The sequence below is a fragment of the Punica granatum genome, chromosome 6 (assembly GCF_007655135.1).
Source record: "Punica granatum isolate Tunisia-2019 chromosome 6, ASM765513v2, whole genome shotgun sequence".
In the NCBI taxonomy this organism is placed as follows: Eukaryota; Viridiplantae; Streptophyta; class Magnoliopsida; order Myrtales; family Lythraceae; genus Punica; species Punica granatum.
In genome coordinates, this window is record NC_045132.1 from 27,514,820 (window position 1) to 27,533,689 (window position 18,870).

The 18,870-nt window shown below is 40.2% G+C and overlaps 2 protein-coding genes and 1 non-coding gene across 6 annotated transcripts; 1 reads left to right on the top strand and 2 right to left on the bottom strand.

Moving 5' to 3' along the window:
- The first annotated feature begins 20 nt into the window (after positions 1-20).
- On the top strand, positions 21-94 carry TRNAT-AGU. Its single transcript has one exon. It is a non-coding gene; the product is annotated as a tRNA-Thr (tRNA).
- Positions 95-2,048: 1,954 nt separating this feature from the next.
- On the bottom strand, positions 2,049-4,783 carry LOC116211908 (expansin-A4). The gene is made up of 3 exons (XM_031546448.1): positions 4,543-4,783; positions 4,121-4,439; positions 2,049-2,898 (listed from the first exon to the last, which is right to left on the bottom strand). Exons 1-3 carry the CDS (start codon positions 4,691-4,693, stop codon positions 2,589-2,591), a joined length of 780 nt encoding a protein of 259 aa, XP_031402308.1. The 5' UTR covers positions 4,694-4,783; the 3' UTR covers positions 2,049-2,588.
- Positions 4,784-14,016: 9,233 nt separating this feature from the next.
- Positions 14,017-17,260, bottom strand: LOC116209794 (RHOMBOID-like protein 1). Of its 4 annotated transcripts, none has more exons than XM_031543493.1 (7): positions 16,724-16,977; positions 16,124-16,250; positions 15,761-15,924; positions 15,499-15,662; positions 15,156-15,415; positions 14,910-15,036; positions 14,017-14,591 (listed from the first exon to the last, which is right to left on the bottom strand). In XM_031543493.1, the coding sequence occupies exons 3-7, from the start codon at positions 15,912-15,914 to the stop codon at positions 14,469-14,471; spliced, it is 828 nt and encodes a 275-aa protein (XP_031399353.1). In that variant the 5' UTR covers positions 15,915-15,924; positions 16,124-16,250; positions 16,724-16,977; the 3' UTR covers positions 14,017-14,468. The 4 variants fall into 4 exon arrangements, with proteins under 4 accessions (XP_031399353.1, XP_031399352.1, XP_031399351.1 ...); XM_031543492.1 differs by having other exon boundaries at positions 16,128-16,250; positions 16,724-16,862; XM_031543491.1 differs by lacking the exon at positions 16,124-16,250 and having other exon boundaries at positions 16,724-17,260.
- Positions 17,261-18,870: the final 1,610 nt, after the last annotated feature.

Consider the following 18,870-nt stretch of genomic DNA (forward strand, 5'->3'; position numbering starts at 1 on the left):
ATCCAAAACTTGAACAGCAAGCTCTCGTAGCTCAGTTGGTTAGAGCACCCGTTTAGTAAGCGGGAGGTCTTGAGTTCGACTCTCAACGAGAGCAGAAGTGATGCTTTATTTTACTCTTCAGCAAGTCCCAGAGGACTGGGCTCCGGTTTTGAGAGATGAGCCCAACTATTCCTCTTATATATGTCTTTTACTCTTAGGCAAGGCCCAGTGGGCTCTTCTTTTGAAGACTGCAGCTCAACTAACTTGTGCATCCATCTGCGAGCCCAAGTCCCAATCTTCTTCTCATGCAAGCATGGATGCCCCGCAAATATCAGATGCTAATCAGAACGAGGAAAGTATAGCTTTTTTTCTTTTTTTTTTTCCTGTAGGAGAAAGAATACCATTTTGGTAATGGTAAAAGAATATTGCAGTTACTAAGGTAAGTTGGTTCAAGCAGTTCGACGCTTATTCAGCTTAAATAAGGTCTCGGGTTCGACTTCGAGTTTTTGTGAATACAGAAAATTCACATTGGACTTGATTATTCGTGGTCCAATTGAATCTCCAGATATCAAGGTTCATACCTTACGAAAAAAGAATATTGCACTTTGCGATGCTCTCTCCTAAGTTCATCCGTGAGTGGTCAATAGCTAGAAAGAGAGATGGATAGTATATGGTGTGGGGGAGACGTTCGAGCAATTGGCTAAGATTTAGATGAGACGATGTCGACGAATTAGGCATTCAAAGTCTCTTGGCATTTATCAGAAAAGGATTGCTTCTTCGGGTTCGTTCCCGTTCTTGTCTTCGTGTTGGTTGTGTTCCGTTAGGACTTGGGGGGGGGGGGGGGGGGGGGGGGTAATGAGGGCGTCGGTTTCGAGGAATCCTATCACATCCGGATCCCGGCCTTGAACACGCGCATTTTCTCTGTGCACACATCTTGAAGATGTTTCGTTTTCGAGATAAGGAGAAGGGACCGATTGTCTGTCTAGAAAGAAAGAGTACAAATATAACAATTAAAGAGCAAGGACATGAATGAGTTGCTTGATTAGTTAAGAGGGTATCCAATGCTCGGCTCCCTTTGAAGGGGGGGGAGGGGAGCCTGAGAATCCAAAGATCTCTCTACCCTCTGAATGGAAGTGAACAAAAACAAAAGGGATGTTGTCTTGGTGGGAAGGGAAAGGAAGGAGGGAAGAAATTTAATGGCAACATGTGAACAAAAAGGTCAGCAACCCATCTACTTATTAGTTTACTTTACCCCACCCCATGTGGCCTTATTTGATTTTGTTTGGCTCAATTGGCTATAGCCAGCTAAGCTAGTTTTTCATTATATTGGTTACCACATCTCGTGTGATGTGACCCGACCCTTTAGGAAATCAATCTTTCATAGGCCAATGTATCCGGTAAGATTAGCATTAATTATATATGGACGTTCCATTAATTTTACTGCATTAAGTATATGTAGCTCATAATTAATCATTTTCAACTGGCTGGTTAACAGTAAGAATGAAGAGATGCAAAAACAAAGCTCTTCGACGACTGTACGGCGACCGTTTCAACTTCACCATGATATGGTGTATCTAACGTCTCAACGTCGGGGTGTGACAGTATGATGCAGAAGGAGCCGGTGAAGAGAGGAGCCATATATGGGATGGGATACTCTCTTTACTGAAACCCTTTTTCTATTCTTGATGAATTGCTGAAGCCATTCTAGCTGATCACTAAACACTATCCAGCTGCTGCAGCAAATGAACCATGCTTTCGCATTAGAGTCTGGACTCTGGATAGACTTTTAGCCAGTTGGCGAACATTCCTAGAAATTTCCTGATGCAAAAGAAAAATTCAATTAACACTTCCTTTAGGAAATTTCTCTGGCCAGAGTAAAATTATAATGATGTGAACGTTTAGGATTTGGCCAAAGAAAAAGGCAGCAGCAACTCGGTTGTGGCAGATCTAATTAGTGTCCAGCTAGCTAGGCGATATAGATGGAAATTTCCCGCATAGCCAGCAGATATACGAGTACGAATATGATATGTCGAGGGTCAAATCCTGCTAATTAAGCATGATCGATGAAATGACACACCAACTGCATTATATTATAACTTGGTACGACTTGAAATTACACTTGTCAATCAAACACTATGATTCATCTAGTCTAGTTATAATAAAGGACTAAAACACATACATACATATGTGTCTTGACTTGTGAGAATTGAATACCAGACTTTGGTATTACATATGACATATATTATATATATATATATATATATATATATAATCAGCTGCGGGCTGCATGTTTGTGCAGCCGCCTCAGCCTCCCACCAATAATCCCTACCCTTCCCTCCCTTTTCCTTCATTTACTCCACTACTAGTACTAAGCTAAGCTTACATATTATAGTCAATAAAAATAAAAATAAAAATAAATTCCCACTCACCCTCAGTCATAAACCCCACCCCACCCCACAAACATAAAGTCAAAAACAGCCTTCTCCCACTCACCAGAAAAACCGACTTTCACAGTCTCCAACACCAAAGTTAAATATCATGCTGGAACCGAGGGGAAAAGTGGAAAATGTGGCACAGTGGGAAGTCATCGGACGCATCGATCCAAATCCCTACACCCTGAAGTTCTTGCCGGTGAAAGTCTGACCAAACCGCCAGTTTGCGGGGACGATGTTCCAAGAAGTGGATGTCCGCCGGTCGCTGCCTGTGACCCGGAAGGAGAGCGACTGGCCGACTAGCACCGCGTTGGACTGCCAGTTCTGGCCCCAGTTCCTGCTCATGCTCATCCACCCGGTCTTCGAGCCCTTCACGCTAACACGCACTATGTCTCCCGCACCGGCCACATTGGAGATCAGCACCAGGTTGAAGTACCGGAATCCGTTGATCGTGAACCTGATCCCGCCGTGCTTTCGGCATGGCACCCTGCGTAATCATCAATATCACGTTAGACAAAAATACATGAATACAATACTAGTTGGAATTGGAGATCTAGTTGAGGGCAATTTGGTAATAAGGGATAATAGCGTCAAACGTGGCCCGTGATCATAGCGTGGAACCCAGCTGTTCTGAAAATAGGACACCTTTTTCGCATTATAGTCGAACAACGAATCCATAATGACTTGGGAGACTGTGTACGTGTAGTAGTACAGTGTCGTTCGTGATGTCTGACTAGTCAGTTAAACCTGCACTGACCTCAGTCCCAGACTTTTTCCGTATTTATTTCCCCAATTGTTGAATGCCACGTGGCAACAGTTGACAGTCTGTTTCCACAACTTTTTTTTTTAAAAAATTAGAGCTGAAAAATTGTTGTCAAAGGTAATTAATGCGTATTACATTTGCATCTCTCAATTAATATAATAATACTTCTCTTCGGCAGATAATAGTAATCAGAGGAAGAGCGGAACAGGCGATAGTGACCGTAGAATATTTCCTAACACCCAAAAAAAAAAAGAAAAAGAAAAAAAAGATGAAAGCTACCTCATAACTTTAACCGCTCGAATTTAAGCTAAATGACGCTGAACCGAACGGGACCTTAGTAGCTCTGTGCTCTAAAGTGGAACTAACCAATCGATATCACTTAGCTATGAGGGCCAAAATCGTTAGGAAAATAAATTGTTGCGTGTATGCTTTCTTTTCGTCATTAACTAAACTAAAAAGAAGTAAGAAAAAAAGTTTTAGAGGAGTGATATGTAAAGACATAAAACTCAGGGGATGGGTCTGACAAAAAGGCAATAAAAAGCCCCCCGACCGGAATCCGACCAACATGAAGTCAGAGCCCGACCCACCATTCATTAACCGGAGGCCAGACCGCAAAGACTATTCCTTCAACAAGCTCCTATTTCCCATCTTTCCTTTTTACTTTCTACTTATGATAATAATAATTATTATTATTATTCCTTTTTTATCTTTAAAGGATGATTACTTAAGATAATTATCATTATCATCGTAAATATAATTATCAAATTTACCATCTAAATCCAAACGTCGTACGGTCTGAATGTACTAGGCATTAGCTCCAGTCCCTATATTATCCCATTTTGCCAAATTTTGTTGTGATTCTAAACAATGCCCCCCGTAAACATGTGCAAGAAACGAGAAGATATATTTTGCTGGAAGGCAAAAGGAATTTTGGAAGCTCACTCACCGGCGATAAGAAACGGGGACAATTCCGGCTCGGTACTCAGCGATCTTAAGGAACATGGGCATGGCGAGGTCGAAGTGGGGCCGGGGAGGGTTGCACCACCCACCATTGTCGTTGGGGAGGGCGAAGTTCGGCGGGCAGAAGTTGGTGGCGGTGACCAAGATGGAGGGGCTGCCAGAGTGGCACCACTGGCCGTCATTCATGCACTTGATCTCGAAGCACGCCCCGCAGCTGAACCCGTTGTTGAACAAGGCCGTGCTCAGTGCTGCAGTGTTCACCCCGTAACCCTGACTGTATAGGTTACCGTACCCACAGGCCCCACCTGCACAGTTCAGCCTTAATTAGCAAAAAAAAGTCGAATTGTGCTCGATAATTTGGCACTGTTGTACCCGATGGCAATGAGAATGCGGCTAACAAGTGCGTACCCATGGTGCCGGAGGCGTCGGAGCCACCGTAGAAGGTGGCATGGGCGCTCTGCCACGGTCCGCCCCTGAAGTTGCCCGGGATTCTGCCTTCAGCAACGCACATTAGCGACACCAGGAGCAATGCGGTGCACAGAACCGTCCGGGAAGCCATTTTAAGTGCCCGCGGGAGAAGATAAGAGTGAGGAAATGTTTGTGTGGGGGGAGAGAGAGAGAGAGAGAGAGGGAAACTGGGAAGATGAGGAGCTGAAGGCGGGGAAGAGCGGGTACTTAAGGAGGAGACGGGGGCAAAAGTGGGAATTACTAAAATTTTGAAACTGAACTTATTAATCTAATCCGCCATTAGCGTAATTACGTTTCTGTTTTTTTTTTTTTTTTTTTTGGGGGTCTTTGGTTAATTTAATGCTGTTCTTGTTAAGGATGTTGCTGTCGTTTAGGGGGATTCGAGGGGCTTAATGCTATTTACAGAAAATAGGGAGGGACGTGGTATTGACAACGTCCCGTATCGCGCTTCTTCTTTTCACGTCCATTACGATTTCACGTGCAAACCCCTCTCTTGTACGGGGTACGGCAACCAAAGTTCATCAGCTCTAAGCCCTTTTCCACATAATAATTTGATACAGACTGTAAATACATGTCACGATTAAGCTAATTAGCTTGTGCATTCGGGATTGGGAGCTGAGGTGTGAACGGTGGCAGTGGTTAAAGATATTCATTGTTGGGTCCATTTTATATGAATCCAACCTCGATCCCATCCTCTGATAATTATACTCCCTCTGATAATTATACTCCGTTTGATTTCGCAATCGAATTTTAAAATTTTTACTTTAACTTTAATTCTACTCGCTACATAACAAAAATCAACTCTTTAAAGTCAAAAAAATAAAACTTATACATAAATTTATATACATCTCCATTATACTCAATTTAATTTTTAATATTAAATTCTCTAAACTATTCATTACATTTTCACATTTTTTCTCATAATTCAACAAAACAATCATTACAACCCAATTAAAATCAAAATTCAATTCAACTCAACTCAACTCTAAAACTAAACACACGGAATAATTAATAACTCATAATGCTTCGAGATGAAAGAGGGAAAATTTAAGATGGAGTAGACCAGTTAAAGGCAATGGTTTGTATCTGGGAAAGGGTGCTTCGATTTCCCGCTTTCATTTCTTGTATGCATAGAACTTGCAGTGCGGGGTGGGAAGGCTAATATTCACGTTAATCACCGACTGCCATATGATTACTGCTTAATTAGAAATTAAATGAAAAATAAAAGTGCCATAGTAGTATCAGTACATGATTAAAAGGACAATCATCATCATCATCATCATAAAGAAAGAGAGATGAGACATGGCATGCAACGTGGGAAAGGGACCCACCTAATCCCCGTGATCAGCGGCCCATATACTCCGGTGGACTTTGTACTGTGGAGCGGGCCCACATCCAAAGTCTTCTCGAGCCCACCACCGCGCCCCGTCTAACCTCCTCTTCCAACTACCTCGAACCAAATCCTCCTTTCTTCGTTGCCTAATATCTTTTTCTTATTCTATTTTTCCTCTTTTCTTTCCTTTCATCGTATTTATAATGGAATATTTATCCCTCTTCCTTAAGAAATTCTTAAAACTCTATTGGTGCGTTTGGTTTTAAAGTTAAAATAATTTTAATTTTGATTGTGAAAATTGACAAACGATTATATAGTGTGCTGAGTTAAAATTAAAGTTAAAGTTAAAATTTTTTAGTTGGGAAATGTGTATTTTTATTGTGTAGTGTGTTAAGTTAAAAGTTAAAATTAAAATTTTTGTGATTTTAACTGCGAAACCAAACGGAGTTTATATATCCTAAAATAATTGTTTATGTACCAATGTAGTATTATAGCCGTTAAATTATGCATATATTACATTATGTCATTATCTGTCGATTACAATTTGTTAGATGTAAGTTCAATTTAAAGAGTATCTAAGCATGTACATATAATCATTGGCCATAGTAGTCATGTATATAGCATTGTGGGGGAGTAGATTTCAAAATGAGCCCCTTCCGGCAAATGAGATTTAGGTCTCGAGATCTTTAATTTGATCCATATTAAATTCCCGCAAATATTAGAATATAATCCTTAAAAAGAAAAATAAAACAATATATAAATAGATGTTGTCGAGTAGTCTCATCATTCGTAATAGGAGGGGAGGGAGGGGGGAAGCCCCTTAATTGGTAGTGCTTCCCACATGCACGCTTTGCCTTTCATATCATGGTTTAACCAACTTTGTCAATTTGTCATTAGCTTTAATTAATCATATCATTACATCCATTTGTCAGAACAGGTAAAGTTGTATTGTCCCAATTTTATGCTAGAAGACTGCAAACATATATCAATTGGTTGCCTTCCTCTCATTTCGTCAAATGATATTGTTCCCTCAGCTGCTCCATTATGTATGTTTTTTCAACCAATCAGACAGCTAGCTCCCACATATGTATGCGGTAAATATATATAATAATTTCTATTAATGATCAAATGCCAATAATGATAAGTTATCTCATGGCGGGGTAATTCTATTCAATTTATTTTAAAATTTTAATGCAGAGATCTAGCTAGAGCTATGCGCATCAAACAGAGAGACTTTGAGCTTAGGTATATAAATGAGTTGTAAGTTTTATATTAGTTAATATAGGTATATATATATATATATATATGTATTATCAATTATCTCATGAAAGAGTTGGGTTAATGGCAATGAAAAACGTCCACTAATTAAGTAGGCAGAGAGTGCAGATATATCATATGGTCAAAGACAGAATGATAAGAAATGATATACATATATATATATATATACACACACATATGCAACTTGTAAAGAAATCAAAGTGTGTTTCGGACGAATATAATATTTTATCAACACACACGCTTTACAGTTTTTCTAAATGCGTCCCCTTAATCCTCTTAATGTCTTAGTAAATGGACGTACGTGCTTTGGACCATTTTCTAAGCTCCGGATTCAACCCAAATTCGGCTAAAGATTAGTCCGAAAGCAACCACGCATATAGTCAAAAGATTATCTATATTAGTCGTCTAAATTACCACCCAAATTAAAAGTAAGCACTTCAGGTGGAAAGAATAATCACATTACGACTGGTTAGCTTTTCTTTGTATTTAGGTTGATGAGTTTTAATATATATTTTCTTCTTATATTACTTCCTCTCTCTTTGATCACTAGCCCCTAATTAGAGTTCAGTTTAACCGATCATATCAATTTTTTTATTAAAAAATTATAATCCCGTACAAATTAGAGATGCCAAATTGCCAATAGATCGAATTCATGGATTAGCTTGGATTAAGTGGCTGTTGCTTGAGTGGGATATCGGCAGCAGTCGACGGAGATTGAGGGTGATCGCCTCTCGTGCATGATTAGCCCTAATTATGGTCAGGCTCTTGATCACTTGCAACCATAATCTGACCACTAATCATTGGTCGCCCGTTTGTCGTATATCCATACACGAATAACAAGTGTCATTGCTGAATACATATTTTATAGCTCGAGATCCCGATCGATTCGGGAGCAGGGGTCGCCAATCTACGACCCCGACCCCACCTCCATGGAAGCGGGCATCCTTTGTGGGTGCAAGCGACCTCGGTGTTGGAGTTGGGGTTGCCCAATCGGCGGCCCTAGCCCTAGCCCTAGCCCTTTCCTTTTTTTTTTGAATTTTAAAATTGAAAAAAAGCAAAAGTTCGAGAATAATGATGACAAAAATAAAAGTTTGAGGACCAAAAGTATTGAGATACGTTATCCCATATGGAAAAATTAAGAAAAAACCACAAGCTTATATGAGGTTTTGGTTCAGCAACCTATCAGCTTAAGCTTTTTGGTTGCAGATGAGCTCAAGTCTTTATAGACCTAATGAAATTTAATATGGTATCAGAGAAGGTTACGCTTTCGCATGCCCATGCGCGTATGTGCATGCACTCACATCACGCCAGACCCAAGTATGTCTGAGTGCAGTCAAAAGAGCGCCTCGTGTTAGCCGCCCACTACCCGAGCACGGAAGAGGAGCCCGGCTCGAGATCAATTGTTGAGGGCGGGTGATTAAGGGCACATGACAACGTATAGACAAATGATCACACGTTATACGTGAGAGCAGGTGTTGAGGAGTAAAATAGGATAAAAATCTCACATCAGAAAAGAAAAAGAAAATTCATGAGTTAATAATTGGCTTGGGTACCACCGCTTATCAGCTTGACCTTTTAAGTGAATATGGACCAATGTGCGTATAAGCACAATGGAATTTTAATAAAAAGTGATTAAAAAAATAACGGTGAGATTCATTATATCTCACAGAGTGAACCATAAGGTATTATTTGTTCATCGAAAAATCATATAGTCCAATTTACCTTAAACCATAATGATGGTTTTTGTATCTTTTTTTTTCTATTTTATATAAGACCGGGAGGCCGACCCTTGTCAATAAAATTTAACATGCAGTATGGCACTTAACCATATATTCGGAGGTTTGTGCTGCAGGAACGACTTTGAAGTGGAGGAGGACAAGACCTACAATTCATTAACGGTCTCTTATTAATGAAAACGAATTTGCGTTGTTTGCTAGCTTTATATATATATAGAGAAAAATGCACTTTGCCCCCCGACCTACGATGAGAGTTTGGGTTTACACCCCGACCTTCAAATTTTTACAGAATACCTCCTGACCTTACCGGAAAATAAGCAAGATGCCCCCTCAATCAATTTTCGATTAAAATTCCGGCAAAAAAAGGGTAAAATTGTCTCCCTAAAATAATAAATTGGAAAAAGAAAAAAGAAAAAAGAAAGCAGCTCAGCGATTGGAATTAGGGCATCATCTCCTCCAACCCCCGCGCCTTCTCCAACCCAGCGTCGATTCCTCCAACCCACGCTTTCTCTAACCCAACGTCCATTCCTCCAACCCGCGCCTGCACCATCTCCGGCGGTAGCGAGCCATCCTTCTCGTCGACGAGAAAAGGAAGACTGCAGAGTCGACTGTCTCCACGAACCCATCCCGTGCGACCCATCTCCCCGCGAGCTCCCCTAGCAGCCACGACGACCCATCTCCCTGCACGGCCAAACTTCGGTGGGTGTCTACCTTAATTGGCCCATTTCTTTGCTGAATTTATCCTATTCCCCCTGCACCCCCTCCCCTTCAATCTGCAATTTGATGTAATCGTTATGCAATTCAATGTCAAATTGCTGTTACAATTATCTTGCTTGATGGGTAGGTGTTGATCCTGCGATTTTGGTAGTTTCTTTCTGCGTTAAACTAACTGTGAAGGTAGCTCTGCAAGTTATTCCGTTCAGTCTCAGTTGTTTATTTGGGGCTGAAAATTTACACTTTATCTGCAGAAGAAAAATTTACCGAACTGAAGAACATGACTTGGATCAAAAAAATGGAGAAATTTGCTCCTTCTGAGGAACTCACATGAGTTATTGCGAAGGGACCCGCAAGTAAATGAATGGAATGAGCAGGAGTTAAATTTGCTCCTTCTGAGAAACTCACATGAGTTATTGCGAAGGGACCTGCAAGTAAATGAATGGAATGAGCAGGAGTTGGAGGCTATAATCTACTTGCAATGAGTACTTTGCCTGAAGCGCAAAAACTGGGGCTCCATATTGATGAATTTTGCCAGGTTGGAGATGATGCCTATCCTGCAGCAACTGCATCTTGAGTTGGGGATGAGTGACCCTACCATTGTCACTGGTGTTTCTGGGTTTATTACTGCACTCATTCTGTGAATTATTAGATTATGAATGATTAGTTAAGATTAGTCGCCTTGGTTGCCTATGAGCTCAACTGCTGTACTATTTTGTCTTGCTTAAGCAATAGGTTATGCATAAGGAGGAACCCCGAATTTTGAGTTCTTAATGAGCAACCATGGAGTTGATGAAATTGTATCAGCTACGAGATTTTCATCATTTATGAGTTATGACACTGAGTGCAAATTATATGAAAGAAACATGCTGAACTCGTTGAGATTAAACAGTATTGCCTAATGAGATTATCTGAACTTCAGATTCTATCAACATTTTGTTTGGCAAAAGAATTAGAATTAGCAGGTTTTAAGTCAAAATCAAGAAAATAAGTCAGAATACTCACCACTCAAAATGATTTCAGATTCGCTAGATAGATCAATATTTACATCAATCATCCACCATTTACATCATTCATTCTTCACATCAACAAAATGAGGTCATTCATCCATTCAACCAAAAAAAAGAAAAATCACTTTGTTCTCCAAATCATCCACCATTTACATCATTCATTCTTATCACGTTCAACACAGTTACAGAGCTGCCTTCACTGGTTCAACACAGAGAGGAACTACTGAAATCGCAGGATAATCAGCACATACCCGTTGTCTGCAGTGAAGTCTAGCGGGGAGATGGCTCGCGGCTACTGCACTGAAGCTTGGTAGGAGACTGCGTCGGGGAGAGGAGACTATTGCCGCTGGGAGATGGGTCGCATGGGATGGGTTCGTGGAGACGGTCGACTCTACAATCTTCTTTGCTCGTTGACGAGAAGGATGGGACGCCGCCGCCGGAGATGGTGCAGGTGCGAGGTGGAGGAATCGACGCTAGGTTGGAGAAGGCGCGGGAGGTTGGAGGAGATGATGCCCTAATTCCAATTGCTGAGCTGCTTTCTTTTTTCTTTTTTCTTTTTCCAATTTATTATTTTAGGGAGACAATTTTACCCTTTTTTTGCCGAAATTTTAATCGAAAATTGATTGAGGGGGCATCTTGCTTATTTTCCGGTAAGGTCAGGAGGTATTCTGCAAAAATTTGAAGGTCGGGGTGTAAACCCAAACTCCCAGCGTAGGTCGGGGGGCAAAGTGCATTTTACCCATATATATATATACACATTTTACGCACAGATAGTAGAAAGCGCTTGATAGTGTGGGTGTGTGTGTGTGTATTGAATGCTTCCTCATGGCTATATCCATTTTGACCATATGCTGTTTGTTCTTTTCATGCATATAACTTAATCTGTAATGTTTTATCATTTGACCGTATATCCTATGTCTTCATTGGCTTCTTAACTCTTCCGTGTCAGGGAATCTTTCCTCTCGAAATGTACTTGATAATCAGTAGATCGGAAGTTCTCCGTGAAAATCAAGATATATCAAATTATGCGTTCTATTGCCCCTTTCCAATTCGTAATATATGTAGTCCCATAGTAAATATGAGAATTTAATTTGTCTACCAATAGACCGTACTTATGTACATTGATCGGTTCAACCGCTAAAACTTGAGAGCTGGCTATGCATATTTCGTCTTTGAGAAAATATATGAGCTCACCATACGTACGTAGCTAGCCTAACCAACCATTTCATGTAGATGCTTTGATACATGATCAATTTGACTTCACTCCATCGAAATTCCATGTTAAAAACGAGCCAAGGCATATAGGGAGAATTTGAAATCCTCCATTCACTAGAGTTGCAGTAGAAAGACAGACAAATCGGGCCGATTTGGACATAGTAAGTATGATAGGTTGACAATTGTCTTAGTAATAAAGAAAAACAAGGAACAAAAGAATTTATTAATGGTGGCAGTTGGTGAGTCTCCTTAGGTCTCTTTTCCCATTGGCTAAACAAATTGAAGGAGAGGAGAGATGGAGATTTCTCTTTGGATATTTCCTTTTGGTTGGTTGGTTGGTTGGTTGGTTGGTTGGTTAGTTTTAAAAGGGTTTTTTTTAACATGACTCAATGTCACCGTAACACGTTTAAGTACTTTCAGTTCAAGCGTTTAATACTTCAGTTCAAATGTTTAGTATTTTTAGTAATTGTGATTAGTATAAGTATATTTTGCTTCTACTTTCAATTTAAGTGTTTAAAATTATGATTAAAGTGTTTAGTATTTTGTATAATCCACTACAAATAGCAAAAGTACTAAACAATTTAACTAAAATACTAAATATTTGAACTAAATTACTAAGCGTATTACGGTAATATAGAGTGGTATTAGAATTTCCTTATTTTAATTGACTTCTTTCTTCCAAAAACAATGAACGAAATTCATTTACACTATTACACTTGAGTGCCTTCACTAGCTAACATCTCGCCTACTCTTTGCACTACCGAACACCATGAACGAACGCTCGTGAGAGGTTGATATATATATACATACGCACACTAAAGATCGATTATGTACATGCTATATATATAGACCACATGGGTTGTAAATCGAAATTTATGCGGAATATTAGTCAATACGTGAAAGTTTGATGAATTTTCACGTATTGGGAGAGAGGAAATTAAATATGGCGTAAGATCAGTGTGCAAGCATGTGGATGAACAAACACAACACACTCAACAAAGTGAAATTTATCCTCGTGTTGCACCCCTCCTTTATCCATGAAAAATAAAACAAAGCGCAATTTTGACAATGGCTGCTCAAAAATCGTTAGCAGAAAACACAAAAATGTGCTCCCCCTTAAATCCTTGCCACTAATTGACACCGAGACCTCCCTTACATTCCATGTGGTTTTCTTCCTTCTACCTAAGCCTTTTTTGTGTCTATATATATATATATATATATATATATATATGTTTAAAGCATTAAATTGCTTCAAACATGTCGCTACTCATGCAAACTCATATGAATTCAATTGCATTTTTCCGGTTACAAATGAAACTCATAACTTTAGTATAGAATAAAAATTCTAATAGCTAATAAAGAAGTACGGATTGTTCTACAACAAAAATCAAATCTCGAATCTCTTAGTTAACCGGCGAAAACATGCGTCGCTCAATTATACCTTCTTTCTCCAAGTGCATATTAATTACTTTATACGCAATTATCCATTATCGTTTTTCGAGTGCGCCTGAAACTCCCGCCATCTATGCAATTGAAAATCTATAGGCAGGGGAGAAGGGCACACCTTATGATGAATACTTTTTACGAGTTTTGGATGAAAAGAGCATTCAAGTAATTAAAGTTGATTGGAGCTAGAAAGATAAGCAATACAATGCTTGCCACATTGCAGAAACCTTTACCGGGTCTCTGTTGAACAATTGGTGGATGGAAAAGAGACCAACTCTTCCAACTCCCCCTTTTCTATTATATAATTAATTTGATGGAGGACACTGCACTGCATTCCATCAGGGAATGCTTCAAGCAATTCCTTATATTATTATTCTTATTTATCATTACAAAACATGCAAGAAAAGGGATAGGCTTTTTGTTTCTCAAGCAAACATGGAATCATATCTAATTATGAGATCAGAACCTTCACTATTCCTTCAGACACACACCAGCAAGGCAACGACATTATCAGGTACCAGTTGCCTGTTCCTCATCGGATCCCTTTGCCTTCTCTTTTCCTTACTTTCCCTCTTAGGAAGAAGGGATCTGGAGGGAGCTATAGATGGCTAACACCTGGCGCTTTAAAAGGTACAATCATATTAGTAGCCAATGGACAGAGGATATCGCGTAATATGATTAATTTAGGTCATAAAGAAAAACCGTCTCCCATGTAATGAACTTTACTAGCCAAAATATATGATATACACCTGTAGATCCAGTTAGCATCCTTACGACATCTGCAAATTCGTACAATAAATGGCAATGTGCCCATTTTACAACACATATACACTGTTAAGATCCCCAGTCATGAAGCTTTACTAAGATAGTCGGTGCGGAGCTGGGAGTACTAAAATACGAGTTCGCCGAATAGTAAGAGAGTTACTTCCGTAAATGTATCAGATGGCTAGAGGAAACTGATAGGATGGGAAAAATCGATGATGATAAATGAGACCATTGCCTTGAATAGCTTTTTGCGGATATAGAAGAATGGCCAGAAGCAGACAGAGAAAGAATTATATACACTACGTAAGAAACTCAGCTCGAGGAATGTCCTCCTATAACTGTCGTTCCTGTTCCCAACGACCAATTGAGTCAACTGCACAGCTTGTAACAGAGCTTCCTTACTGTCGCGGTGCTGTCATCTGAGAGTATGTACATTTCGCTCTTCCCATTGGTCAGGCACGTCATGTTCAGTTGATTCCCAATCTGGCTCGTCTGCAACAATACCTTGAGTGTTATATGAGGATAAGCTTGCCAAACTAACAAAAAATCGATATTTAAATCAATCTTCTAATCCCCAATAAGCCAGCGAACTTGGAATCTCCCTCAAACATGCAGAATTCAAGCAATGGTCAGTTTTCCCAGATACCATCATGATTTTGGCTTTACCGTATAATTGATATGAAAAGCTTTCAGGAATCAGACTACTTGGCAGAATGACCTTTCAGTATTTCACATAGTTTCACCTTTCGTTTCAGTAGATGATTAGATCTTCAATTATGGAAATGGGAGAAATGGGCAAGCTTCAGTTACCTGGCAATACATCTCTCCTGAACGGCAATTCCATTTTGATGAGGGTATACAGCTCATGTAATGGCACCATGAGCAATAATCATTTGCATTAATCCCGCGCAAAAGCATGACCAGACCAACCGTAAACCTGTCACAAAATCAACTTTTTCCTCAGAATGTTCTGTTTAAAATACCAATGCCGAGCACCTAGCTAATTAGAGTATTCAATGTCGACTTGGAATAAAATGCATATCTGACGGAACTTACCCGATGATTAGCAATATCAGAGAAACAACCCAGAGCACATACTGATATGTCTTGTGCTTCGATTTAACTGAAGTCGGGATGTGCCCAGGAGGGGCATTTTTTTGGCTTACCCACCCAAACTGAGGCCTTATTAGGAATACAAATCCGAGAAGAAAACCAGAAACAAATCCCCCGATATGAGCAAAGTTGTCCACGTGGGGAAGAAGTCCCACCGCCAGATTAATCGCGACGATAAAAATGAGAGTCAATAACGCTGCAAACTGCCAATGAGAGACTAAATCAGTGAAATACTTGAGAGTGAGAGGCACCCTCAATTAGAGCTGGGTCACACAAAGACTTAAACCTTATTCGCGTAGATCGTCCAGTTCGTGATTAACTCCGAAAGCATGCTTCCGAGTAAACCAAAAAGGGCACCAGAAGCACCAACAGAGATACTGTATTGAATAAAAAGAGCGGATAATAAACTTCCGCCGAAACCCGCCATGATATACAGCAATCCGATTCGAACTGTGAAGCCAACATGTTAGAAAAAACCGTGAATTTTGAAACCTTGATTTAAAGGGATCTATAGAAGTCAAGATGCTATTAAAGAGATTAATGCATACCGAACCCGAATTCTTGTTCCAACCGGATCCCGATGAAGAGAAGGCTCAACATGTTGGCAAGCAAATGGAAAACTCCAGCGTGCAGCCATATACAAGTAAACAGGCGCCAAACCTGGCGTCTGCGTACCACTTTGATTACTTCTAAAGCACCCATTTTCTGTAACCTGGAAAAAAAACCGAGCGGGAAAAATGCTTAAGCTCATCGCATATGATTTATCAATAATATGGGCTTGACCTGCCATAAGTCGCAGGACTCGGATATCCAAATCAAATGCAAACTCTCAGGGACCTTATGCAATTCGTGGGTGCTGGTGTCTCATATTAAACATTAGGAAATGCTTAATAAGTACTGTTTGTCTCTACCTACATACACTTTGGCTGGGATGAAAGTTGGGATCTCAAGAGTTTTCTTGCTCATCTACAGATGGGGGGCCTCATGATGTTTCACTCGGTTGGCATACTGTCGAAGTAATTCGAGAGAAAAGATCATCTGTTGCCCAAAAGAGAAATCTGAATTAGACACCCATCAGATTCACTTGCCTTCCTCCACAACATTGCTTGGACGAGAATCCCATTCCACACCCTCAAAGCTAAGCTTTTCCTTCACGGTGCCAGCTCTATGCATTCAGCAGCCCGAAAAAGAGGTAGATTGCCCGAGATTATCTCAGGGAGCTGGCATTGACAATCCTCATTCACAGCACATACTCATGCATTCTCGTAAACGATACAATTACCGACCAGTTTCCGGTTTCCCAAAATGAATATATATTAAAGTCCAGCTTCAACATTTCCAAACTCAAATCCTACACTTCATTTCTAATTCTAAGGTCGTGCCACATATCCATACAAGTTGGGGGCAGGCTGGGAACAGCGAGCGTTTAATGAAAACGAGGCCAAACCAAGTCAAGAACTTTGAGACAGGAATGATGAAATGGGAAATGAGATGGGAAGAGAGGAGCTCACGTATCAGAGGAAGGGCCAAGAAGGGGATTCTCCTTAAGAGGTTGGAAGGAAAATCTCCCGAAGAAACGAGCGACGCAGGAATCAGAGTTCCTGGGGCAATTGTTGACGTACATTGTGACCCCAAAGATCATAATGTTGGCAGCCACGAAGCAGGGGACGAGCCAAGACGCCCACCTCTTGAACGGCCTGAAGTCGCCGTACACATCGTCCTCCCTCCGCCGCCGCTGCTGCGGCTGCGGCTGCGGCTGCACCTTGATGCGCAGCTCGCCGGCCGAGGAAGGAGCGGGTGGATCTTGTTTTGCCATCGCAAGAGACCAATCCACCACCAGCCCCGCGACCTCGCTGCTGGTTCTTCACCTTTTATGTAAGAACCAAACCATTAGCATGAGGATGAGCAGAAAAGGTTCTTCCTTTCCGGTGGCCAATTCAATTCTTGCAAATGGGCGATTGATTGGTCTTCATTCCAACGGTTTGATTCGTAACAACGAGGATGCGGTTTCCAAGAATGGGTTGGGGGGCATAGCTGAGGTGACGATCTTGGGGGGGGGGGGGGGGGGGGGGGGGGGGGGGGGGGGGGGGGGGGGGGGGGGCGGATAATTTGGCTTGGGCAGTGGGTTTTCCGATTTGGAATTTTCGGACTTCTGTTTGTTTTCTTCTTTTAATTGATTATTTTTATTATCATTAAAATTTCCGAATTTTTTGGGGTCCTTTTTTATGTATGTCAAAAGTTTTATATAAAAAAAATTCTGTTGCTGATCTCGCACGGGATTCTTAAAGAACACTTGTTTGGATTGCATTCTTTGATCTCCCATTTTTGTTTCACGTCGCTTCATTTTTTTCGATTACAGATTAGATCTAAAACCTAATACTGTGAAAGAGAAATTATAGATAATTAATAAAGTGATACATATAGTCTTATAAGATATCGAATTTGCGACTTCTAGATCAATAGACGAGGAGTGCTCCACTTCGCTTGTCCCTGACGACTGCATGTTTTGGATAGGCTTCTGCATGAAACCGGTGTACTATGAGCTCAATTTATTTATTTTTTATTTTTTATTATTTTGGTTTCGGCGAGCAGGACTGAAGTTGGGCTATAAAGGTCTCAATAATATCAGCAAAATGGAGGTTGGAAATGCCCTCCAATGTCCTCCACCTCCGGTGAATGATTAAAGAAATGCAAGTCTTGAAAAAACTTCAATGATTCATGAGCTAACAATCCGCACTGAAATTGTCTTCTCTAAATGTGTGGAGAATCAAAATTTGCCAATCTCGTACCAAAATGCAATATAGTATGGCAGTTGCCTTGACTCTAAACAAGATCACGAACAACCTCCAAGTCGACCTCAATAACAATAGATTTGTGACCGAGAGGGCAAGCAAACTCCAAAAGTCCCCCAAAGTTCAGCTATTAATTGGTTGATTGATGATGATTGACGGGCGCATTGCATGCAGGCCGGTGTATCTAACACCAGGAGCAGAAGGGGAGTTTTTGGTTTGTCGTATAGTACGGCCGGGTTCCTTTTGTCGTTCTGCCGGTTAGTTGAACGAAATTCTCAATAATCTTATGTCTAATACCAAATTTGCTATTATTATCCAAATACCTCGTGCCTGGCCAGTCATTGGCAAGAAAAGAGAACCACAATGTTCCATCCATATACATACATATATATATATATATATAAATTAAAATTGCACCCTATTGTAATAAATGTTCTTCCATTAAAAGAAAAAATTATTAAAATAATATACAAAAAATTAAGAAAATTCATTTAATGAGGGCAAGTTCAATTATGTAAACTCAATATCTTCTCGACTGATAAAGAAGGCCCAATTTAAAGAAAGGTGACAATTAAGTATAATAACAATTAATTATTCAATTAGATGTTAACCTAATTTCTAATGGTATAAGCGTAAAATTATTATAATATATGAAATTATGGTAATATAAAATAATTAATATTGTCATAAGATTTTGCCCTACTGTTTCTGGTACACACATTTACGCAGAGTACGTGATGGGATATGAAGCGCGCGAAGCGACTATGCTTTTGTTGTACGTAATTTCTTGTTTCTCATTTACATCTACTGCGGTCCTGTATGTGCGTTGGAGATGCCAAGACATACCTCTTGTCAACCTGTCTTTT